Source organism: Solanum stenotomum, chromosome 1, assembly GCF_019186545.1.
Source record: "Solanum stenotomum isolate F172 chromosome 1, ASM1918654v1, whole genome shotgun sequence".
NCBI lineage: Eukaryota > Viridiplantae > Streptophyta > Magnoliopsida > Solanales > Solanaceae > Solanum > Solanum stenotomum.
Genome location: NC_064282.1, coordinates 32394011 through 32420448, shown reverse-complemented (window position 1 = coordinate 32420448; position 26438 = coordinate 32394011). Strand labels below are relative to the sequence as shown.

At 36.2% G+C, this 26438-nt stretch overlaps 1 protein-coding gene across 1 annotated transcript; it reads right to left on the bottom strand.

Moving 5' to 3' along the window:
* Positions 1-719: 719 nt before the first annotated feature.
* LOC125853213 (E3 ubiquitin-protein ligase UPL6) lies at positions 720-23027 on the bottom strand. The gene is made up of 19 exons (XM_049532887.1): positions 22945-23027; positions 22677-22786; positions 22235-22539; positions 22020-22116; positions 20708-20851; positions 20493-20576; positions 20320-20406; positions 19613-19753; positions 19341-19466; positions 10567-10665; positions 9731-9798; positions 8563-8629; positions 6920-7090; positions 6693-6782; positions 5736-5816; positions 3479-3552; positions 1670-1741; positions 1486-1575; positions 720-1273 (listed from the first exon to the last, which is right to left on the bottom strand). Exons 1-19 carry the CDS (start codon positions 22958-22960, stop codon positions 1207-1209), a joined length of 1989 nt encoding a protein of 662 aa, XP_049388844.1. The 5' UTR covers positions 22961-23027; the 3' UTR covers positions 720-1206.
* Positions 23028-26438: the final 3411 nt, after the last annotated feature.

Sequence of the window (26438 nt, the reverse complement as noted above, 5' to 3'; positions counted from 1 at the left end):
ATGACTATAATTAATGATAAGGATAAATTAGGAATTAAGGTGTTGTTTGGTACAGTGTATAAAAATAATGCTCAATAAAGTGTATTAGTAATGCGTGTGTTGTTTCGTTTGATGTATTAAAAATAGTATGCATTGTATAAAAAAATTATTTATAAAAAATATTCTCTAAATTATGGTGGAAAAGATGTAAAAGTACTTTTGAGGAGCAATTGGGTCTTTAACCATGCTAATGCATGAATTACATTCCTATACATTACTAATAGCTAGAAATCCATTGTATTAGTAATACTCTTAAATACAACAATAGAGTGGCCTTAGTTATACATAGCATTAAAAAGTGTATCAAACAAGTACTCTACTATTACACATACTTAATGCATGCATTATTTTTGCAAATACACTCTACCACACAACCCCTAAGTGTGAAATTATCTATTGATTTCATAAAGTAAACAAGTATTGTTTGATATTCCAAAATAATATAGTTAAGCATTATTTATGAGGTAAACAAAAAAACCCAACCAAACATTATATTAACTAATGCTGATATTTATGTCCTCAAATTCCAACCAATCATTGTACAAGTTGGTACTGATTTTTATGTGTATTAGCTCTAACTCAAACCAAATAAATCATTAATGGACTAAAATCTAAATGATTCCAGATCCATTCGTCAACAAGGTACAACACATCATAGTACAGATATATATATATATATATATATATATATATTAAGTACTGTGCAAGCTATCCGTTCAAGGATATTACAACTAGCAGCAGTTGGGCACCTCGTTAAAGAGATGCATAAACTTGTACAATGAATACAAATGGTTGACAACTTCCGGTGACTATGATCATCCTAACATATAAGCTTCCACAGGTTTCAAACTAATTTTTAACTACAACCTCGCTTTTCAACGAGCTTGAAATGTCTAGCACGCGTGCCATTCACTTCCCAAAGGATGATATACATTGCACCTGGGGTATGTATGCACATCTAGTCAAGGGGCAGGTAATGGGTTCTTATTTACACGTGCTTCTTGACCATCTGTTGACTGTTTAGCAATTAGCAGTTCCTTTCCAGTATGCTCCCATGGTGGTGCACAGATCATACCATTTCATGTGTTTTCCTTTATGCCAATGAAGAACACAAGCTGCTTCAGATAGAAAGCGGATACTCCAAAATTGCATGCACAGATAATTCCATCAGCTTAAATCGAAACCAGCATCAGCATTTATGGCGTATAACAATTTCTGCTCCATCTGCTCTTTGCTGCAGCATAAAAGGAAATTACAGTTACTAGCACTTGTTTGTAGTGATAAAGGAAAGCAAAGGATGTACAATAATTTAGAAGCACCATATAAAAGAAACTACTTTTTTGAAATTGACCACTCCAACTGCATAGCTATGTCTTTTGCTTTTGAAGTTTTAAGTTTGTATCACATAATTGTAACAATAATACATATCACTGGAACAGAGCAAACCTTCTGTATGGTGGAAATTTTAAAAGATTCATGCAAGTAGCTGATGTCGGCAGACGATCAAGAGCTTCATCAGAAGCATGCCCACCCGCTCTAATCATAAGACAAAACCCAAAATAATAAAAATAAAATTGTATACCAAATCAAATGCTTCAACAAAAGACATCATATAAAGAGTTAGACTAACCTCTGTATGCAGAACAACGGCTCCAAATATTTAAATCCGAGTAAGGGTCCTCGTGAACACCCAGTCACAAACCTGGCACCGAAAAGGAAAAAGTGACGAGGTTGATTTAACTCCTACTGAACATTAGAATCAACACGAATAAAATGTCTGCATAACTATCTACAATAAGTAATATTCATTTCATGTACAAACTGTCCATCAACATTCCATATTGAGTGTTGTAAATTTCTAAATACAATTTGAACACCTCGTTTTACCATAAGGGGTCCAAAGACCAGCTACAACATAGAAATATATAAGTCATTTTCATACATATCTGCTTTTTCTCTCTAGGAGATGTTCAATACCAGGATGTAGGATCAACACATTTAAGTGGAAAACTGTAGTTTTAACCTAAAGGAGACACAGGATGGTTAAATGCACTAAAGATCATTTAAGCAGGTGCTCCTTTTATGACGTAGAGTAAATCTATGGACATCCAGGAAGATGAAAAAAAAAACAAATACTAAAGAAGGTTATTTTAGGCCAGACCGACCACCATATTATCAGTAACAACAGTTGCTTAATCCTTGGAATGCTATTCAGAAAAAAAGATCATTCATAAGATATGATGAGAAATAAGAGAATCTCATAGAGGATGACATAGTGGTGTCTTTAACTCATTTCTTTTACAGTGCTATAGCTTAGGACTCTGCCAAATGCCAGATCTTATCTATACTACTCTCTTCCTATTTTCTGTTTGAACGAAACCTTACTTGTTTGCAGGCATATTCTAGTGTCCAGGAAACAGTCTGTATCTTCAGTGCTGAAGCATTAATAGTTTCCACAGACTTCACCCAAAGAGTGAGTAAAAAGAAAGAGATTCCTAGAAATCCACATGGACCTCTATACAGAGCTCAGAATAGAAACCCCTAGCACTAATTACTTAAAGATTTGGACTTAGTTTTGGATGATTAAATGTTTTTCACTCAAGAAAGGTGCTCTATGAGAGTAAGTTGCTTTCTTGTCAACTTTCCAGAATTTGGTAGACACTGGCAGAAATATTTCTTAATTATTTTTCAAACCCAATTGGATTCACTGTTAACACAATAAAATCAGCTTTTCCTATGAAATACTTCACCTCAAAACTTAAATAAATCAAACTTCCGTACCTGCACCTAGCTATTCAACAGGACATATGGAGACAAAAAAAAAAAAATTACACTGCAGACAGTTTACTTGGGACAAAAAACAAAACAAGAAAATCAGGGAGAACATTATAAGATGGAAAAAACAAAAAAACAATAGAACCTCAGATTTCCCCTTCCACCCCTTTCCCGCTAACATGTTAAGCTATATTAATTAAGGACGTTCCAAAGTAAACAATAATGGCTATACAGTGGCTGATCTCAGAAAAAATAGGCAAACCTTTTCAAACTTCCGAGTTAAAGATCCATTGATTGAAAAACTTAAACACGATACTCAAATGTACCAAAGAACCGCCAAAATAGAGAAGTTAAATAAACCTTTTCAGACCTCAAGAGTCAGAAATCCATCGGATGAAGCTAAATGAAAGCAATTTACTCGGTGAAAATGAAATACCAAATCACTTCCCAAACTCATTTTCACCATGTAGCGTAAGCATAATTTATCAGAACATCATGTTTAAAGATGGAAGGAAAGAAGCAATAAGTCTCAGTCATCTATTGCATCCTAAGATCAAGTTACTTCAATTACATCCTATGGACCATTTAAACCAGAATAGCTTTAGCAGTTCCCTATTTCTGAACAAGAATGAATCAAGAAACATATGAGAAGGGTAAAACTTACTTCAGAAATTTTCTCTGATTTTCCAAAGAAAAGTTTTTCACAACCTCCCAAAACATATCGATAACATAGTGTTCCTGTGAGAAGTACTTCAGTTAATTATGCACAGTTAAAGGACGTATTCAAACTAATAGAAAATCAGAAAGCATTTATTTGATGAAACCACAATGTAGCTCATTAACTTAAATGACTGTCATATATGCTCAGCTTCTAGATAATTAGAGTCTAGCTTTAATCCAAGGTACATGAGCGGTTTAATACCCATGACTACTATACATATAAAGAAAAATACCTATTACTATAGTCAAGAAGACCTACTAATCCATAAGCTTTAACATTTCATCATCTATAAGAAGAGAAGGATACACATCAGATTTTTTGCATTACTTTTCCGCAAATGATCTATCACAAACAAATATATGGACTGTTTTGAGGAGTTTTTTATTGCACCATCTGAAACTGGTGAGTTTCTAAGTTCTGACCATCATTTATTGATTTTGTTCCCGACTCACGGCAATGACGGCAACATTCTACAGGGGGGCTTTATTGGTTTTGCTACAGTAGAATGTTCAAGATTGTTCTCTTTCAGAATACCATACATGGGACATAATTTTCTTGTCCTCTATGTTGTGTTAGGTTATAGACTTCATGATTAGACTTATCCAGTAAGTTGGAAAAAATTATTGGTTGCCTTCGGATTGGAAAATGTTCCATGTCTAGTTTGGTTTGTGGAGAACAGGTTTTTCTGTTTCTTATGAATTATTATTGCAAACAGAATGGTGAGTGTTTCAAGTTGGTTCAAGTTTACTTTGAAGGAAAGTCTTGGTTTGGTGTTTCTGGAAGGAAGCAGTGTAGCTATTTAACAACCTTTCAGAAGCTTTTATATGGATAAAATTAACAGATTAAAACAGACTTAAACATTTTTACTGGCTACCAAACCATGTTTTTGAATAGAGTTTGTTTGTCAAAGGAAAATTTCTTTCTAAAATGGTGGGAGATCCAGACCAGCTTGCGTGTATCTTGACTATTCCACTGAGTCCCACCAGCACATTTACCAGATAACTTTGCTCACCAAGGCTTAGGCATATGGGAAGAGACAAAACATGTGAAGAGAGGGAAAAGAAAAGCGGGGGCTACTAATGAAAAGAAAAAGAGCAAGGGCAAAGTGCAGATTGTTAAACTGAAAACATTATGGATTCATGCTGTTTGATGTACAAGGACAAATAATACCAGCATATAGCTTTACATTATTAATATTACAACTTATTTCTATTTTAAAACTTTGCATTATTTGCGTTCCTAATACAGCGCATAACTTCAGCAATAAAACTCAGAATAACTAATATCTGCTTAACTTCTTGTAGGAAATCTTTCTATGATTTTATATGGGACAGAAGATTAAATAAAGATACATGTATTAGCAACATTAGGATTAAGATAAGTCTCCACTTTGGTATCATAGTCATAACAATCTATGCATTATTTATTTGGTGTGCACCAAACCAAAGTATTATCCACTACATAACAATGCCCACATACTATGTGTGAACCAAATAGTTCCTAACTGTAGAATTTCCAGGGTGTGGCCCCGTGCAAGACGTACACTTTTTTGGTTTAATTTTGGTGTGGCCTCCAGTTATCTTTTGAAAAAACAGAGGAATCAATCAATCAGACAAGCAGTTTTTTCCAGTAGCACCCACGAAAGATTGTTGGGATTAATTTTTTTAGAACATCAACTTGGTTTCTCCTTAGAAGATGTCACCAGATCATGTTTGATTTAAAGCAAACATTACCCTTCGAGGGTGTTTGGATTGGCTTATTTTAAGTGCATTTGGCTTTTAAGCTCCTTCTCTATTTTTTGTCGTGTTTGGGAAAGATAAAAAGTGCTTTTAAGAACTTACTTTTAGACCAAAAAAGTACAAAAATAAGCTAAAAGCTAAAAGTTTATAAGCTTTTCTTTTTTTAAAAAATCCAATACAAACACCCTCTTAGCCTATTTCTAACCTGATGCACACTGTGCTCTTCTCCAAACCTTCTATCATTCTACTACAACTTATTTTTTAAAAATAAATGAACTTAAAGATATAGACTTCTGCTATTAGTTTTAGAGAAACACACACAATATAATTTCGTGAGGCATTTCCCTCACGAAAATGAGGGATACAATCCTCTGCAGACATGTCCAATTCAATCAAACAGGAAACCATTTTCAAGAGAAACCTTTAGAGAAGAAACTGAAGAAAATTGCAGAAGCAGTTACCTTATGGTAACCTCCTGTATAATTGGTATGAGCTCGAAGGTCATCAATATCAATGCCATCAAGTGATCCAGAAATAAGAAGCTGAAAATAGGGCCAAAAAGTGAGACACAGAAAACTAGACCTCTTACTAATTAAGAACATAACAATTATAAGACATCTAGACTAGAAGAACACAAACAATTCTCGCCCATTGGATAATTTTCCAGCGTACAAGTAATTTTATCTTGTCCAGGCTTCTATTGACTTTCTTCTTCGCGATTCTCGTTTTCTTTTTTTCATCTTCTTTAGGCAGCATATGACAGCTAGTTCTCAATAAGTTGGTGCTTGAAATTTAAGTCATTCTTTCTAATCTTGTTCTTTCATAATTGCTCAGGTTTTATATTCAAATCATATATTCTCAGCAAAATATCTTGACAGATTAAGGCATTACTAGCTCTTTGTAAATGGCTAGGCGGATCTCAATAACTTACTACAGATAAAAAGCCTTACAAGTAGCTTCATCCAGAGTAGTCTATCATGCCTCAGAGAAGTAAGGGAAGTGACTCGGTTTACTTTGTTAAGATGTGCAGTTGAGATGGAAGGGATAGGCAACTTTCCTGAATTTCAAGTGCTGCCAGGATATAGCCTATCTCGGGATATGTTTTAGACAGGCTAGCCTGTCATTTACCTTCCTTTCTTCTAATAAAATGATACTACCTCTGTCTGAAAAAGAATGGCACTTCTATATATTTGGAAACAATTTAACTTTGAACTTCCCATTTACCTTTAATGACATGATTTTCTAGCCACAGAAATCTCTATGGGATGTTTTCACAGTAAGTTTCAGAAGTCTTTCTTTCTTCCTTAAAACTATATTCCCAGTCAAACATCACATAAAATGGAACTGAGGGAGTATAATAGGTAAACCAACAATGTTTCTGATGTAAAAAAGTGTAACAGAGGTATAAATACTAGCACCTGAAGTTCATGTTCATTAAACATGTCAATCCACTCCTTTTGTATTAGCTGTTGGAAACCCCTCAGAAAATGAGAACTTTGTTGACGGATCTACATCATCACAAGATAGACTAAGCAACAACTATGAAATGGATATGCATCTCACAAGGATAAAAAATCTTGACAGAAATATTGTGACATTGCAATAAGCAGTAGGTTGGAAAAGAACAGAGTGAAGGGTAAATAACCTGAAAGTTCAAACGATGGTTAGCAACAAGATGAATAAAGGTGATGACATTCTCATTAGTAACACGTGTGCTTTTACCACCAGGAAGCAGCTCTTCTTCAGTTTGCTCTCCATATTCATTGTTGAGAATGACAAAGTATAACTCAAGATCTGAAACATCACCTTCGTAATGCTGAAATTTGAGAAAAAGTCAAAGAATGAGCTAATAAAATGAGTAAAAGGTAGAAGAGAAAAGTGATTTTCAAGAGATGAAGAAGACACCATGTCAATAGCACATGGTTAAAATCAACATGTATGCCCCCCACCATATTCTTTTCTAAATTTTCTTCATAAGGCTCGTCTACTATTTTACAGGGCCTGGGATTTTTCCCCTCTATAAGACTTTGACTAACAGAAGTAAAAGAAACGAGGAGCATATTCAAATCCCTCATCCCTCACAGGCTCAGAACACTACAAAAGGAAAGATATGTCAGTTTGATTTTATGCCTTAGCAAGTAACGCAGATAATAATAACATTTTTTATATTTATTTTTTTTACCCTCCCCTAGGAGCTCCCACCCTTTTACTCCCTTGGTGACTCGAACTCGCAACCTTCAGGTTGGAAGTGAGGGGTGCTTACCATCCGAGCAACTCCCTCTCGTCAGATAATAATAACATAATTTTCATTTTCAAAGGAAAAAAAAATAGTCATTAGTGTTAGTGAATCCCTAGTTAGTCTTGAAAGACAAATTACGGATATTGGACTGTAGTGGTTTTAACTGGCACGAAATGGATATTGAGGATTCTTGTGGACCCCACCTAGTTTGGCATTGATCATAATATTTGTGGCTGTTAACTTCCACATTTCTAACACAAACAACCAAATTTCTTACACAAACGATTTGTTTGTGTTCTTTCGTGTAGTTATGGATCCCAACCTATTTTCTGACCTGCAATACTCATGTGATTTGGACTACAATGAATTATCTCTACCATCTATTCTAACTATTTAGGTTTAGCCAGGGGGCTAAAAGACCCTTCAAAAAGTTGACCAAACAAAAAAACAGAAAGCAGGGAAGGATCAAGGCCGAAAAAAACAAAGCAACATGAATGCCTCAAAATCTTTATCAGTCAATACCACTCTTAGACATGGTAAGATTTTTTTGATAGTTCTTAGACATTGTAAGATCTTATAACAAGATTCCTTGATAACTCTAGTTTACCAATTCAAGGAAAAGGTGCATGTACTATAAAAGTATAAACAGAAGATGGAAATATGGGATAAGAAGTGGCAAAAGCCTGAAACACTCTGTTTTTTAACAATATAAAAATTGTTTCTCACCGTGAGCTTACAGGGATATTGTCACTCCGAATTACAACTTCCTTCGCAAACTTTTGCCTTGAAACAAAGCACTCATGGTTTTCCAATTTGCATAGTATAAGAAAACTAAAGCAGAGGAAAGAAAGAAAAACAGGGGAAAGGGAAATAAATTTAAAAAAGAACTTCACAAAACAAATTGTTATTTCTCAAAATTATAAGTTGCATTGCTACTTATCCACAGAGTACAACCGAAATAAATTTAACCATCTTTACCATACAGAATGCATCAAACATAAATATAAAAACCGACACTAGTATAAATAAAGGATATTAAGAAACATCACCTTCAGGAAGATGAGATGGCGATACAATTCTGGATCCAAGGAAGGAAGATCATTCAAATAGTTATACCTGAGGAGCAAAGTTACGAGAACTAACCAAGTGAGTGAGGCCAAATATGCATGTCACAATGAGTTATTGAAGAAATGGCATATGGTTTTTCTTTTTGTGACCAACAAGGTAGAAATGTGGAACTGTTAGACATGAGAATGCCCTTGAAAAGATGCACTCCAAGTTGACATAAAGATCTCTATCCGATTAGGTCAATATATCAATCTTTCAATTACATACCCTTCCACAGCCATCACTGTCTACACCCTACAGTATTTTCAGTTAAAATATTGTTCAACATGTGTCTATTGTCTATTAATATGCATGTGCATATTGCATGTCACTCTTACCAAGAAAAACATTATGGACTTACCTACTATAAGATTCAGTTGCTTTAAGATCCTCAATATAATGATTGCTTTCTTTTAGCTGGTAATACTATTTTATGATTGCTTTCTTTTAGCTAATTACTACTATGCAACACCCAAAGATTGCTAAGTGTTCAATAAAACAAAAGGCAGTAATAAAATAATGATAAAACAAAGTTTCTACATATTATCTCAGGTAAAATAGGCAACCTCATTTGAATAGCATGGCGATTTAGAGAAACTAATTTTACATGAGTTATTGTATTTAACTATTATATATTTATTTCTGATTGGACATTAGGCCAAGCAAAGTGACACAGTGAAGGATATGTCATAGTTTTCTTCAAGGTCTGTTCATCACCGATTGTTGAATTACGACTACAGTCGGGAATTGTTACACAATAAATATTCATAAAATACCAACTCCTTAGTTCCATCGACGGAACTATTAAATGGCATATTGAAAGAAAGAATTTTCTGGATCCACAGAGAACATAGACATTATTTTGTGTCAATTGCATGATCTGTTGCATGAATTTAGTTACTTCCTGGAGAAAGCAGCTGGTCTCTTTTAAAAGTAAGGCATCATTATCTACTTCCTTTTTGAGTTTCCAGTTATCTTTCTAGGAAGGTTTTATGTGTCAATTCTTCCGGAAAATTTGCACAAAGCCTTCATCATGCATTCTCTACATCATAAGGATCCAGACAACTATAGAATAAATTAGATTGCATAAGACTTCTTCTATTAGCTTACTTTTGCTTCAACTTGCTCAAAAAGAATGTTGCAAATGGAATATCAACAAGGATGCCTTCAAACATTGCCTACAACATCACGAAAGGAAAAAAGACAAAGCATTTACTGTAAAGATAAAATATTTAAGGCACAAAATGGAAATGCCTTGAGAGGAGTAGATCTAATGAAAAATGTCCTAGCTTAAAACCCATAAGCTCAAAAATAATAGGATATAAGTGCTGCTAACAAGAAATTAATAAATCATTCCATTCAAAATGATCTCTCTTGATAAGGTGCATTGATATATCTCAAAACATTATCTAGTTAACTTAATTGTAAAAGATAATGCAGAGCTGAAGCGGATCCACTACGCACACTTTACACTTTACCTTTCTTGGGTTCTGCAAGTTGAGCTGAACTTTGTTTAATGATGTTAAATGAAGAAATGTACTATCATATGTCATCATCAACAAACTTTGAATTCAAAATAAGTGCTAAACAAGCAGAACACTTTCCCTTCCATCATCAAAGAAAAGGTATTCACGCAGAAAGTCAGAAACAGTTTCCCAGATAAATCACACAACTGCTATTTTTCTTCCTTTTGATCCGTTAAATCACACAACCGGTTTCCAGTTCAAAACGAGAAGCTTTAACTAATGAAATGCATATTTATATCAAGATGATAATGACTTGATAAATGAGACATATTTCAAGATGATAATACCTCCTAGGAGTAATTTTCACCAATGCATGTGTTTTGTTTAGTTTAAAAAGAATATACAACAGCATATGAGAAGATTAGTCAATCACCGATCTTCAGAGGTCATGTTGAACAAGCATTACAGAAGTGCCAATACCTTAGCAAGAACTGTCCCCAGAAAATGAAAATACTGGAGGTGTTGATCATGAACCATCCCAGATCCAGGATTTGGATAGAGTAGATGATCCGCAGTTTCCTAAATACACAAGGAGAGGCAAGATAAGTGGAAGTTATTGAACAAAACAATAACATGAGTGTAAATCAAATATTTACTGTCAACTCAAATTTAAAGCGATTTATTCTCCCCTTCTTTTTTAATTTCAAATAGTGAGCCCGAGAGATTTTACCACCCAGCTATCCACGCTAGCGGCTAGCCTAGGTTAAAGACATGTATTAAAAAGATGGGAATTGGAGCTATTGATCAGGAAAGACGAGATGGATTTGCTAGAGTCTTTGATGCACTGAAAGCCCTAAGATTGATCTGATTCCTCCCAACGAACGGGAATGTCTTAAAGACTTCCTTTTAGCTCTAAGATGACTAACACTAGAGGATCCAAGTGGTAAATGTTTCAGTGACATCAACTCAAGGAACATTCGAGAAGGCTGATGCCTGATTTTCTGACTCATTACTCATACCTTCCTAACTCAACAGGAATTGCAATATCAAGAGAGGGAGCAACAATTGACCACCAATAATAGGTAAAATGGGTAGGTAAGATGACTAACACTAGAGGATCCAAGTGGTAAATGTTTCAGTGAAGTCAACTCAAGGAACATTCGAGAAGGCTGATGCCTGATTTTCTGACTCATTACTCATACCTTCCTAAGTCAACAGGAATTGCAATATCAAGAGAGGGAGCAACAATTGACCACCAATAATAGGTAAAATGGGTAGGTTACTACAACAGATAGTCTCGGATAGATCATAATACAATGAATATTCCCTTTAAGTTCAGAAACAACTGATGTCCTACTTGCAAGAAGATGGAGAATGGCAAAGCTACCCTTCCCCATTCTAATGCCAGATGGGAAAATCCAAATGAATCTGACAATAATGAGGCTCAACAAACTTTTCCATGAGACGAGAAAAACTCGGAAAAAATATAAAAAACATGTAAAATGCTTCCAAATGATTATTCTAGGAGGTATTACATATCATTGGTGAAATCTATCTGCAGTAGAAATTTTAATTTCAGAAAAGTATCTGCAGTAGAAATTTATTGCAGCAGGCAGAAATTGGGGTCTCATCAATTAACTGTATCTCAAATTCTCAATAACCCTCTAAAAGCAAAACCATTCAATGTCAATTTATATAGGACAAAATTGCATGTTGTCTTTTTGTGCAAACCGAAAAATCAAGGAAAAGATGGATCAGTTGAAATGATAACAGTAAACGGTCGTGACCTTAGCAAAACACAAAATCTTGGCAGCAAACACTTTTACGACTAAGACAAGAGAATAGAAAAGGATAGGAACCAAATTACCAAAGTAAATAGGCTTACACTTTATTTTCTTTTTCTGAAAGTAAGCGTTGCAATTAACAAGGTCAGGCCAGAGACAAATTTATCTAGCATCCAATCAGGCTAGATGACAAACTCCGCAATCACGTGAAGTCTCTCTCTCTCTCTCTCTTCCCTCCTCAGTGTTATTGAAGGCAAAAAGATTTAAGGTCTTTTGAGGCTTTTACCGCAAATAAATTGTGGGCTTTATTGAAGAAAGGCACAAATGGAGAAAAAAATACAAACATGTATGTGTAGTGCAAACAAAACTAAAAATTATAAGCATGAGCAAAAAATGTATGGATACAGAATTTTAAAAAATAATTACGATAAAGTGAAATATCAATTCTTTAGTGTCGCCTCTTCAAGATTACACCCATCATATAGGAAATGCCTTAGAGCCTTGGTGGCGACATTGAAGCACCCGATAAGCGAGACGAAGCGCTCAACATGTTTTGCACCTCGCGCGTCTATGACCACATTGTTCTCCTCCCCCTCTTTATTTTTTGTTGGATATATTTTAATGGTTTTTCAATTTCATTTTATTTAGAGAAGAGAATAGACAAAAGAAAAAGACGAACAACATAAGGAAGTTCGAAGGGGGACACAGAAAGAGAGATTCTTCACTTGTACAGCAGCAAAAGTAAGGAAAGCGGTCCTTCATATAACATGGACTAAAGCGAAAACTGAATAAGAGATGGGAGTATATGCTCAATCACTAATTCTTTTTTAAGAAAATATTCCCTATTTGCCAACCAAAAAGGTACTCATTACAGCAAACTTCAAATAAACATTCATGTTCTCAAAATAAATCGACCACAAGCGAGAAATGGAAGATAGAAGGGTGGGGGCAAATAGGTCTCGTTTTACTGTCATGGATGGGAAGAGAAATACTAGTTTGTGCTTTTTGACATAAATGTAGTTTACTTAGTACGATAAGATGTCATCTTCCTTTAGTAGAACTCCTATAGTAAGCAGGTAGCATTACATAATTTCAATATCCATAGGCTTTCGACAATCCAAAATGAAGGTGAAGCAGTAAGCATCTACAACGAAGAGGAAGTCAGTTGTGATAACGATATAGAGCATGCTCTACATCTTTTAGGTACAAAGTTTCCGAGACTTGTGCAATTTACAAGCTGCTAGAGAGTTACTAGAACATTCTCTATTGTAATCATTATATCTCTGTTACTGTTTATACTTTCCAATATGTTTAAATAAGCAACTGGTAGTCTCCTACACAACTCAATAAATAGCATGTATCTTTGTTTTTTATCAGACATCAGATCCAAGTATTATTGTGAACCTCACCACTAGAATCCAGTTTTTAACCCCATTGCACTTGAGATCATTTATTTATTTTTATTTTTTTTGAAATTGGTAAATTGTATTCATCAGCATTAAGGGTATGCTGGCCACTGATGGGAGAATAAAATGAGAAAGTTTAGACAAGTTTTAATGTGAATTTTGCAATTTTTGGTATACTTTTCATGTATATAAGGTGGTCAATTCAAGTTTTGAACATGATTAGTGAAAAAGGGGTAAATGAAAGAAAAATGAGCAAAAATTGGAGTCGCAGCTCTTTCGCGCGCCCCGCGGCGCGCCCGCGTGAATTTTGAGCTGCATACTGGTTCTCCGCTCGTTCAAGTGCCTGCACAGCGCGCCTGTGTGGAGTTGCGGCGTGAAAACATAAAAGTAAGGGTGTATTTGGAATTTGAGAAAGAAGAAACCCTATGCTATATGATGTGGGAGCTTTCCCCAAGGACGAGATATCGGGAAAAAAGAGCAGAAAGAAAGACGACGAGCGAGAGGAAGGGGAAGACGCGGTACACTACTCGAATCCAAAACGGAAGTTGGGATTCAAAGTTTGATGGCTATGTTTTCTTTCTCTTTTGTTCTTAGTAAACTTATTCTCATCCATGGAGTAGATTCTTAGGGGGTATATGACAAACATGTTGTATTGATGAATTTGTTGGGATTTTTATTTTCATTCTTATGCTTGAACTTGTTATGGGAATTTGAATTATATTGCATCCTTGTTCATTATTTTATTTAATCGAAAGAGGAATATCTTGGTGAATATTGTTGCATAGTTTTGTTGGATTGATTCAATACATTTTCTCTAAAGTAATCGAAGGAGCTTGTTGATAATTATTGATTAAATCTCAAGGAAAAATAGTCGAAGGACGTTACTTCCTTAAGAACAATCATTAACATGTTTTTGCATATTAGAATCACTTGGGTATAATTAGTTTATTCTTTAACTTGAGATTTACTCGGAAGAAAAATCTAAGGCTTAAAAGGATACTCTAATAAGCTATCGAATTTGAGAGAATCGATAGAACTTTAGATGTGGTAAATGAATGAATCAAATCCTAACTATCATTATGCACTTGTTAGTCTTGTACCCTATCTTTTAGTAGTGATATTAATCTTCATAATTTACCAATTGATTTTAATTATCATTTTTTAGTCTATAAAAGTGGTTCATAACCACAATCAACTCTTTTCTTTTGATCACCTGAATAATAATTAGCAAGATTTGATTGAATTATTATTTGTACCAATCCTTGTGGAAACGATCTTTATACTATACTATCTTTGACTAGCGAAGCATTACACTTATAAGCTTCCTATCAAATCTACAATCTGATCTACATCTTCTATACAAAGTAGTTTACACTTGACACCAAAGAAGTAAAGCTTCAATACAATTCCATTTTACTTTATGTATGGAATTGGACCTATCTTTAAAGCATCTCCCATTTTGTTCCTTCCATATGGGCCACCTTATACATGATGGTATTAATCTCCACCATCTCTTTTGACTTTTTACTTCCTCCCCTCCTAATCCAGCAACTCAAAAGATCCGATGTGTGCTCTGGCATTGTCCAACTAGTGCTTGTAATGTTGAGGAAAAGGTTCCATAGCTGAGTGGTGAACTTGCAATGTAAAAATAGATGTTTATTGGTTTCCCCTATTATATTGCAAAGAAAACACCTAGGAATAGTTGTCTACCTTTCTTTTGTAAGACTTCTTGAGTAAGACAAGCTCTCCTAATCACTAACCAAGTAAAACCTTTCACTTTGAGCATGACGCTCTTCCAGAAGTACCTCCAAGGATATTGTGTTCCCCTAGTCATCTCATGTAGTCCGCTCTTATATGCACTTTTGACTGAGAAAACCCCATCCCTGCTGAGTTTCCACAAGACCCTATCAGTAGCTGTTGGGATAATGGAAATTCCACCTAATGTTCCCAGCAGAGCTGCCACCCCCTCTATTTCCCAATCGTTAAGCCTTCTCCTAAATGATATGTTCCATCCCTGCTCTGTCCAACAAACACACACTCTATCTTCAGGATTCTCACAAATGAGGAACAGATTTGGGAAAAGATTCTTGAGAGAGGTTTGATTAACCCATCCATCCTTCCAAAATTTTGTTTTGTTTCCATTCCCCACTTTGAGATATAAATTTGCTTCCATCTGTGGCCAAAGATTTCTGATTGTTCTCCACACACCCACACCATAAGGTTCAGAAACATTTTCTATACACCAGGGGTTTAATTCACTGTACTTCGCTACTATGACCTCTTTCCATAGAGCTCTTTCCTCACCAGTGTATCTCCACAGCCACTTCATCAGTAGACTCTCATTTTGCAACCTCAGATTTCTGACCCAGACCACCTCTTTCTTTACTGAGAAGCACAGTCTTCCAGTTCACCAAACAATAACCTTTCCCTTCTTTATTTCCATGCCACAGAAAGCTCCTCCTTAGCCTGTCTAACTTTTCCACAACTTTTGCTGGGATTGGAAATAAAGACATCACATAAGTGGGTAAGGAATCTAGAATAGAATTTATTAAGACCAGTCTTCCACCTAAAGATAAATACTGAGCTTTCCACCTAGTTAATTTCCTTTCATTCTTTTCCAGGATACCATCCCAGATTATCCAATGCCTTGTGATTGCTACCCAGAGGCATGCCCAAGTAAATGGTAGGCATTTGATCAACTCTACATCCCAAAATATTTGCCAAGTTTTGAATCTGCTGGTTTCCCCAATTTACTCTCAACCCTGATACAGTTTCAAATAGAACCAGAATCACTCTAATGTAGCTAATTTGTTCAGCTACTGGCTCACAGAAAATGAGAGTGTCATCTGCATATAGCAATTGACCGATTTCCTTCTCCTCCCCCACTCTTCCTCCAACTTGGAATCCTCTGATCCACCTTTTTTGTGATGCAATCCTCATCATGCTATCAAAACCTTCCATTGCTAGAATGAAAAGAAAAGGAGAAAGTGGATCACACTGTCTCACCCCTCTTTCTGATGTAAAAAAACCAACAGAGAACCTGACTATTTTAATATAATATTCAATCCACTTCACCCATTTACTACCATCCCATTTGTTGGGAGAGTATTCAAAAGGAATGTCCAATTAACATGATCATACGCTTTCTGTATATCCAACTTACACATTAGACCAGGTGTTCCTCCTTTCGTTCTTGAATCAATGCATTCACTAGCTATGAGTGTTGCATCCATGATTTGCCTCCCTTTTAAAAAGCCATTTGGTGCTTGTTGATCAATTTACTTACAACCTTTTTCAGCCTTTCTGCCAACAAATTGGCAATAATTTTGTATACTCCTCCTACCAAGCTAATTGGTCGGAAATCTTTCTACTCTGAGGCTCCTGGTTTCTTAGGAATCAAGACAATGAAAGTCGCATTAAAACTTTTCTCAAAAGTTTGCTTGGAATGGAAAACCTTAATGGTGTTAATGATGTCTTCCTTCAGAATACCCCGAATGTCTGAAAGAATACCATAGGAAAACCATCTGGACCTTGTGCCTTCTCCATAGCATATTGGTTAAGGCATTCCATAATCTCTTCTTCATCAAAAGGCCTCTCAAGCCATATTTGTTCTTCTTCAGTAATCCTTGATACATCATGAAGTCTCAAACCAGGCCTCCATTGCTCAGTCTCCTTATAAAGGCCTTCATAAAATTTCTGCACTGCATCCTTAATATAATCGGGATCTTTGATGGTAGCTCCATCCACCTCCAACTGTTCCAAGGAATTGAACCTCTTGTGAGAAGCTGCAATTCTATGGAAAAAATTTGTGTTTTTGTCCCCATGTTTTAGCCATTGGATCCTTGATCTGTTTCCAGGCTATCTCTTCTTTTTTAGCTACCTCTTCAAATTCCGCCAGATGAGTCTTTTGGATCAGCTCATCAATCTGTGAGTGGTCTCTGTTCTTGGATTGTTTCCCATCTTGAAATCTGGTTAAAAATGTCCTCTTTCCTTTGTTTCCAATTCCCTCTATTGACTTTGCTCCACTCCCTGAGCTTTACTTTAAGCATTTTAGTTTCTCGCCAAAATATAGCCTGGCCTGCCATTCACTTGGAGGGATGCCCACCACTCTTTCACCCTATCTTTGAAACCCTCCACTTCAAGCCACCATATCTCAAATTTAAAATAGGATTTCTTCCACTCTTCACCTCCACAGGACAAGATAATAGGATTGTGATCTGATGCCATTTTGGGACGGCAACTTTGTTTGATGTGGGGGAAATTATCCTCCCACTCCGCACAACGCAAAATTCTGTCAATCCTAGATGCACAACTATGATCCTCCCCTCTTCTCCACGTAAAAGATCCTCCCAATAAAGGAGGATCCACCAGCTTTAGTTCTTCTATACATGATGAAAATTCATCCATAGCACCACTCAGTTTGTGACAATTTGTTCTCTCCGATGGGTATCTGGTGATATTGAAATCACCACACACTACCCATGGCCCATTGAGACTGTTTTTCAATACTAACAGTTCCTGCCATAATGCTCTCCTAGCCACTCTGTTACAATCTGCATAAATTGCGCTAAGATGCCAACAGAAGTCCTCATTTACTCCTGAAAATCTTCCTGTTATACATTGCTCTCCATTCAACACCAACTCCCCATTCCAAACTCTTTTGTCCCATAGAACTAGTATCCCCACACTGCTCCCCTGAGCTTCTTTTTGAATTACCCCCATCCATCTGTTGCTCCATATGCTCTGCAATATGTTATTGACTGATCCCTTGAGTTTTGTCTCAACTAAAACTATGACATCAGCCCCCCATTGATTTAGTAATTTTCAGACAATCTCCTTTTTACTACCCTCATTTAACCCCTTTACATTCCAAGAGAGAATCTTAACTCTCATTGATGACTAAGAGATAGAATTCTCCCGCTGGACCTTAGTTCTCTATCCTTGAAATTCATGTTGACAAATAAGTTTCTGACCTCTTTCGGAACCATATTGCTTGTATTTATGACCATCTGGTTCTCCCCCAATCTCTTATCCTTTTCTCTCCTCGGGTCTAGCTTCATCAACAAAGTATAAGCTTCCTTGTTGCATCCCTTGAGATCAACTCCGAAGTGCTGACTCAATTTCACCATGTTCGATTGGACCCATACAGTTGCACTTGCTGCTAAACTTTCCTCATGTGAACTGCAGTCAATCTGTAAAGGTTCTGGATCCACCTCAGAGTACATCACTGCTAATGTATCTGAAAAATCTTCTTCCTCCTCTGTCCTGTGTTTTTGTCTGAATCAAGTTGCTCAATTGCCAGAATTTCTCCTTGCTTTCGCTTCTCTGACTGAACAACACCTATTTGCTTTCCCCGTCGTCACCTTCCTTCCCTTTTCCTCCCGATGCAAAGCTCGATCTCCTTGTCATCATTTATTACCTTGGGCCTTAGTTCCAATTTAGAAATACTTGAGGTTATTGTGAAAATTGCATAGAGCCTATTCTCAACTCTTCATCTTCTCTTCTGAAACTTTAACATGCCCCGTTACATTACTAATGGCCTCGCCAAATTGATCAGTTAAGAAGTTTCAGTCAGTTCTCTCTAAGTTTGCTACCAATTGGAGGCTATGTTACATACACCCTTCAATTTCCTTGACATATTTGAACGTATAACATATGGGTATGGGTACTTAATGCAAGTCCTAAATTCCAAAGAGTTGGCATACCCATATCATTTACTAACGTAGACTCCTATTAAGTACATCATCATACCCAACTCCATGCAACAAATCATAAGCCCTTTGTCATACATTGAGGAATCTTTAGCACTAAATATTGTAACTCTTCCTATTACATTTTGTGTTCCATTTCTCATCTGGTGAAAAGTACTCTACTTCCTTCCACAGTTACAGACATCTCCAGACGTACTTCATCAACTGCTAGATTCATGAACTGTTCCCTCTGCTGCAAGAGTGAATATCTCAAAATATACAGTTCCAGGATATTAAAACAACTGGAACCTCAACTAGTTATGGGGCAAGTTGGTCTAAGCAATAATACGTAATAACATTAGTGAAAGTAGTACCTTAAATAATCCATATTGTACATCAAAAGCTGCTCGAGTAATATTCTCCATGAAATCCTTGAATATCCCACCACCATCTATACCAGCTTCCTCAACTCCAAGTTCGTTGACAAAAGTCACGCGTATCTGGTTACACAAAGTTAACCACATGAGTAGAAATTATTTTATTCCTGAGAGAAGTGTCCTCACACACACGCATACTTGTACATATACATGCACGTATGTAATAAAATAGAAAGCAAACATAATCACACAGAGAGCAAATGTATCACCAGTCCACGGAGATCCTCCTCCGACAATGCATTCAATTGGTTAAAAGCATCTTCCAGAATATGGTCTCTTCTAATTCTGAATCTATGCCTAGCAAAGAGACCCTGGCTCCCATTCCTTTGTCTTGCTTCAGCGAGTTGTGACTGCCAGATGATTAAAACTCTATTGGTTAGTGGTAGCTGAATGACATGCTATACAAGAAACTGACTGACTATAGTGGCTTAATGTGTAAACTCGTATCTTAAGCAAAACTAAACAAAAGCACAAAATTAATAAAAGGGGAATGAAGCCACTCATTTTTGTGGAATGGATATAAAGGCCCGAAATAAAAGAGTGGAGTAAAAGGGCAAGCAAAAAAATGAGATGGCAAGACTTCTTTTTATCAAGTAAATGTTGTATTTCTCATTCATAAACATTGGCAAAATGACCATATACAAGGGATATACCAAAAGGTAAGGAATTTTTTTTTTATAAAGATATGATTCTCGACAAACTCTGCCCAATCATTTATACAACAATGAACTTTCTATTTACACATAAAGAAAATAAGGGAACGGGAACCACTCCTCAACTGAGAGAACTCAACTCTACTCCATCAAAAACTCTCTTGTCTGTCAACCATAGAACCCACCCCAAGTTTTTGAGATGCCAATTGCCAAGACTTAAAAAGAGAAATTCAAAGAAAAGTTGTGCAGATTTAATTACTCACAGTAAATATTTTGGCTCGGCTAGTAAATGGCACCAGGAATGGAGCTTGCTTTAGTATATCATTGGCTCTAGTATTCTCCATCATTGCCTAGAAGAGACTTCCAATTACCGAGACAAATTTATGAAACAAAAATCAAACTAACAGAAACATAAGTTGCAATTGACAGCTATTACCTGAGATATGAAATATTCATTTACACCATCAGCATGAAATTCACTAGGAAGTGTAAATTGCCGTCTGTTGTTCCAATCTTGTAACTACAATAACCCTATGTTAGAACAGTAATACAATATAATCTTTACAGCTCAAACTTCAGTTCTAAAATAATTCAACTACAAGACAAGATCTTGCAAGAATTGTGTTTGAAGGAGAGGGACTGTGTATCTACCTGTGATAGGAGTTCAGATGCTACAACACAGACCCTGTGCTGAAGGAACTCTAACGGATGCTTCTTCATAGCAAAAATAGCAGTTGTTGATTTACCACAGTTAGCAGGCACTGTCGGGTTCAACCAGAGGAGCTGCCACAAGGCCTAAGTATTCAAAGCATAGATGCATTAGGCACGAAAGAAGTCCTGATACAATATAACACAAGCCATTATAGTGGGATTTTTGGGTTTTTGCAATTTTACACTTAGCACTCTCCAAGTATAAGAAAAGTGGGATATTTGGTTTACGCAAGACTTCAAAAGCTAAATATCTGCTCCAAAGAGCAATACATCTGGTAGTTTTAAGGAATGAAATTTCATGTATCTATATATATTTTTTTGAAACTATGTATCAGTATAAGGTTGATAAGGAACCTCCCCTGTTAGATCAGATCAGAGAAATTGTTTCATTATATACCCTTGTGTTCATCACAAGAACATAGTTCAACTAATCCAAAAAATAGAGAGCATATTTAGAAAATCACAAGAACTAATATGGGCACTTCCAGTTACACTTGTGTCTTATTTCAGTTCTGTGGATTGTAACACCAGATTTTGTTTATACAATAGTTTCTACGCACTAACTCCAGATAGGCAGTCCACAATCGAAATAAAGGAGAAGGATTGCACTAGGTTTATAAAGAAGAATAAAAATAGTAAAGAATCATCATAGAAATGAATGTGTTCGGTCTCGCTGTCCTACCCGTTACATTGACACCCAGGTGTAGCACTAAGCAGAAAAAGGTACCGTCAGATAATCTCTAGATGTTTTGATCTGTTGCTTCCAGATTCTTTACTTTATGAACAAACATTTCTCAAGTTATAACCAAGGATACAAGGAGTAACTTTAATTATCAGTAACTTCTTGTGGAGGTCTTGAAAAAACACCCATATGATCATGCCTCTAAATCACAAGGCTTTGCATATCATTACCACACATAAAGGAGAGTGGAGAACATCCGTTCTTGTCCTTGGTTCAGATGGTAGATTACCAGCCTACGATTGCAAGCAAATACACTTTTTCACAGTATCAATTGAGGCTTCTTTTAGGTATTCATCAATCACAATGGTAATCAATCTCCACTCGTGACTCTTACACTGGCCGACCTGCGGTGGCCAGAAGCTAATCCTATCACTGTAATGCTTCCTCTAACCATCACCAGTATTTTCCAAGGCCAGGATGAAGAGATAACAACTTTAAAAGTTCTTTCCAATCAGTACAATTTTTTAAAGTCCTTTGTTACCAGTTTATTGAAGCCTTACAAGGCAATACCTGTCTAAGGATAACAATCAAACATCTGATATCCTTCAGAGATAATGGCTTTTCCTGTTCATAGAACTCCTCATTATCAACAATCATAAGCATGTGCCTGTTTCACCATAGAGAAGATGTGTTATTTACTCGTGTGCAGTCACACGATACAAGACAGCCCTAGAATATTCCCTCAAATGATACAGGCTGAATATATTATAGCCATAGGCTCTTACTTATAAACAGGGCAGAAAACAGATAAAGGTAGCAGCCATCCAGGAGCATCTGCTGGCAAATATGGTGATTGTTCTGACAAGGATGACCATTTCTGATTTTCATGGCATTGTTTCATGAAGTTCCAAAGGACAGGAACTAGTTCTGTCCTATAGGCTAGTACAGTCATAATACGTTCAAGTGGTAAAATGTTGAAAGTCGCATGAAGGAAAGCACAAACTGCAGTAACAGCTGCTATATGATTTTCTTCAAGCTGGCCACTATGTGAACCATTGAGAGGTGAAAACCCACCAAGTAACACAGTAGTCTGTTCATGAAATATAAAACATTATTCATCATTCAAAGGGAAAAAACCTTGATTAAACTAACAGTGAACCATAGTCAGTACTGTGAAAATTATGACTGCATAGCATAGTCAGTACTGTGAAAATTATGACTACATACCAGCTGTAGGAGAAAACGTGGATCTATAGCATTGGTTATCTGTTGCTCCAAACCCAAATTCAGAACTTTTTCTGTTTGTTCATCATCAATGACCATTTCATCCTCAGAAACTGAAGAATTTGAAGAAAGTGTAATCAGCTCGCAATATAATTAAGAAAATGTTGTTTACATTTTTTTTCCTTCTGAAATCTCAAATATGTGTGTGAATTAGAACATCAACTGAAGTAACTGCATGCAGGTATAACACAAATCCATTACAAGGACATACTTTCTCTACTTCCCATATTTGATGATTGGAGAGAAGGGAGTGCTTCCAACAAAAAAGTCGCAACAGTAGCAAAATCAACGGCCTGTGAACAAGTATTGGAGATGTTACTGTGATCGCGGAAGAAAATAAGCGAAGAAAACGTGGATCTATAAACAATAGTTTAGCAAGAAACATTCTCTTTTAAAATATCAGATTCCGCATAGAACAACTAATGAGCGAAATCCAAATTCCCTTCTCCTTATATGTGGCATTACATCAATCAAAATCAAGTATATACCCTGTAATCTGTCTCATTTCAACCAGGAATAAACTATGCCATGAATTTGCGTATAATAGCATGAAAAGACAAGGTGGATATAACAATACTAAAGGTTAACTAAATGAAACCTTCGGCCTAACTCAACCCCAAAAGTAAGCTAATGATGTGAGTATTGCCAAAGAAAGGAGACACATTCCTCATTCTCTCAACCAATGTTGGCAATTAACATCCACTTCTTACACGCCTAGAAATGGACATCCGAAGTTTGGACAACATCACATTGGGGGGCCAACACCGGGTAAACCAACAATTGAGATGAATTTGGCACTTATACCATGCGAAGAAAATAGGACTTGGACCTAACTTAAACCCAAGACTTAGCTTATGAGGTGAGAATTGTCCAAGACCATATAAAAAGACAACTCATTCACTTATGAATGTGGAACACCTAACAACTACAAACAAGGGTGTGGCCTAGTGGTCAATGAAGTGGGTTGACCATCATGAGGTTTCAGTTCAAATTCCAGCAGAGACAAAACATTGGTGATCTCTTCCTTGGCAGGGGCAATTACCATGTTATTAACCGATCGAAACTTTAATACAACCTTTTCTGATCCTGCTGGAGGGGGAGATCCCATATTATACCAGCATCTCTTTTGGTTATCTATTCTAGCCTTGGTGGACAGAATTACCTAATACATGTTGTTGGTGGGAGATGGTAGGTATCCCGTGTAATTAGTTGAGGTGCGTGCAAGTTGATCCGGACACCACGGTTATCAACAAAAAAAGCTATGAACACTAATTTTTTTCTCTTTCCAAGAATACAATTAATACTCTGCCTCAATCTCAAACTAGTTCGAGTGGCAATATCATTCCTTTATATATCTTGCTCAATTCAAGCCTATTTCAGTCGACACAGGTAAGTTTTTTGCATTTTAAGGCAAATTAGCACTTCTCTAAACTGAAGTTCAATAAATCTCACATTTGTTCCTATTTGGACTCAACGTATGAGTAACAACAATAACTAAGTCTTAATTCCAACTAGTTGACATAGCTTACATGGATCTTTTGCTCAAGTTATATTCTATTTTTAGTTACATCTGCATTGACCTTGAGAATCTGAGATAGCAAGTCTTTTGAGGTAACTCCTTTCCATTTAATTTTAGGTCTAACTTACCCTTTTTAGCACCTTCAATCAACACAATTTTGCATGCAGAAAAAGGTGTGTTTAGAGATCTTTGTAGGATATCTCTAAGTCATTCCATGGCCCTCTTGTTTTATCACCCATATCGCAACTCAATATGTTGTGATAACTTTTAATCTTTTTGATCATTTCAAAGTTTATATAACTACACATCCATCCCATATGTCATCGTTAGTCAGCCAACCATTTTGCAGGACTTTTCTTTCAAACTAGGAACACTATATGGGAATGAATGGTGAGCTTCTAAGGCAATCTTAAGTTATTTTGCAAAAGTTTAGCGTGGAAATAGAGATTCTTACGAACACAACGTTCAGTCATCCTTAAACAATAAAACTGATTTGTTAAATGCTCGGTCTGCAATAGCATGTGGCTTGAAACTGATATAGAAACATTGACCCATATCGAAACTCTCGACTATTTCACTATACTCCCTCTGCTACAATTTATTTGTCCATCTTTCCCTTTAAATCCATTCGATGAAGATTGAACCACTTTGATTGAGTGTGTACAATATTTACTTGACCCGAAGTTTCGCATTCACCAGCCCACCTTACCTTGTTGGCCTTGACATGAAATTTATCCCCAAACCCCAACATCTCAAAAATTAAAAATTAAAACTTTGCCATGTTCCCTTTCCAGACAAACTACCGCGTTTCTTAGAACTATTACTTCACTAACTCAACTTTTTACAAATAGGCTACTCTACCCCAACCTTTGACATTACTTTCTATGTTTAAGTAGAGAATCTAAAAATAAATAAAAAGTACAGGAGTTCTCTATATTAATCCTCGCTGACCATGTTCCCATTTAAATTCAGTCAGGCCGACATAATACAAAATAAAATAAGAATGAAAAGTACTAGAAGTTCTATATTTTCTATTGGCATAAGAATCATTGATAAGGTCAAAAGACTCCTTGAAAGCACAGGACATAAAGTAAACTACAAACATGGATGAAATATATTCACTAATGGGTATGACCTATATAAATGTTTTTCTTCCATTGTGCCCACTCTTTTGTCGAGTCTGCAATGAATCCAAAAGCTTCTAAGTCTTTTGAGATACCTTCCATCCATGTAAATTTAGGTTTAACTCAATCCTTTTCAACATGTTCACTCGCTACAGAGTACAGATAGGTGCATCTGAAGGTTGACGCAGGACATGACTAAACCCTCTCAAGAGACCTTCTCATTGTATCTTTAATGTGTGTTACTTGCACCTTTTGGCGAATGTGTTCATTTTTTAATCTTGTCTAATTTTGTGTGACCAGAGTAGTCAAAAACGAAAAGCGCAAAAAAGCACTAAACTTTGTTGGAATTTTAAGCACATTTAAAGTGTGGGCTTTAAACGAAGAGGAGTCAATGAAGACAAAACAAAAAATATAGAAATGTAATTCAAAAAGTCAATGCTCTCAGGCACTACTCCCAAGGAAATTTCCCCTTCCACCCTCTAGGGGGGGTGGGGTCTTTTCTCCGGCGGTTTTTCTTGGCCTTTTCTCTTTTCATAACGGGTTTCCAGCATCATGACAAGATTTCATGATAAACAGGAGAATATTATTTATTACAATGCAGGTTTCAAGTCTTATGAGATAGTCAGATGCAAGTACGATACTGAAAGTTGGTTTGAATGGACAAAACGCAGCCGCAAGTTAGTGAGAAGAGTTAAAGTTAGCATTAAAGTCTTGAGATGGTTAGTTGCAACATTTATTGAAGCTTCAAAGTTACAGGGGAATGTTGTGAAACGATGGAAAATGAAGGATCACTATTCAGAATTTTTCTGTACTTTGAAATACAACAATAGTGGTAGATACATCAGTTTTATTGCTATTCAGGGGCAAAGCAAGTCAGTCATTATTACACCGGAATCCAAGCATATGGAAGGATGGGGAAATATTGCATACAAAATTGCAAGGTTCACCTATGAACCAACAAAGGAACAGAATACACAGATCTCCAGTCTGAAAAGACCGGAAGTTTCATATAAGGAGGCTGTCAGTAGAAGCAGGTGGACCGTGGAGGCAAAGGCAGTGGGA

Coding starts and splice junctions, on each gene's coding strand:
- LOC125853213 (XM_049532887.1), bottom strand. Junction 20,407..20,492: donor ATGAATATTTCATATCTCAG/GTAATAGCTGTC, acceptor AGTCTCTTCTAG/GCAATGATGGAGAATACTAG. Junction 10,666..19,340: donor TACAATATGGATTATTTAAG/GTACTACTTTCA, acceptor TTGTGTATTTAG/GAAACTGCGGATCATCTACT.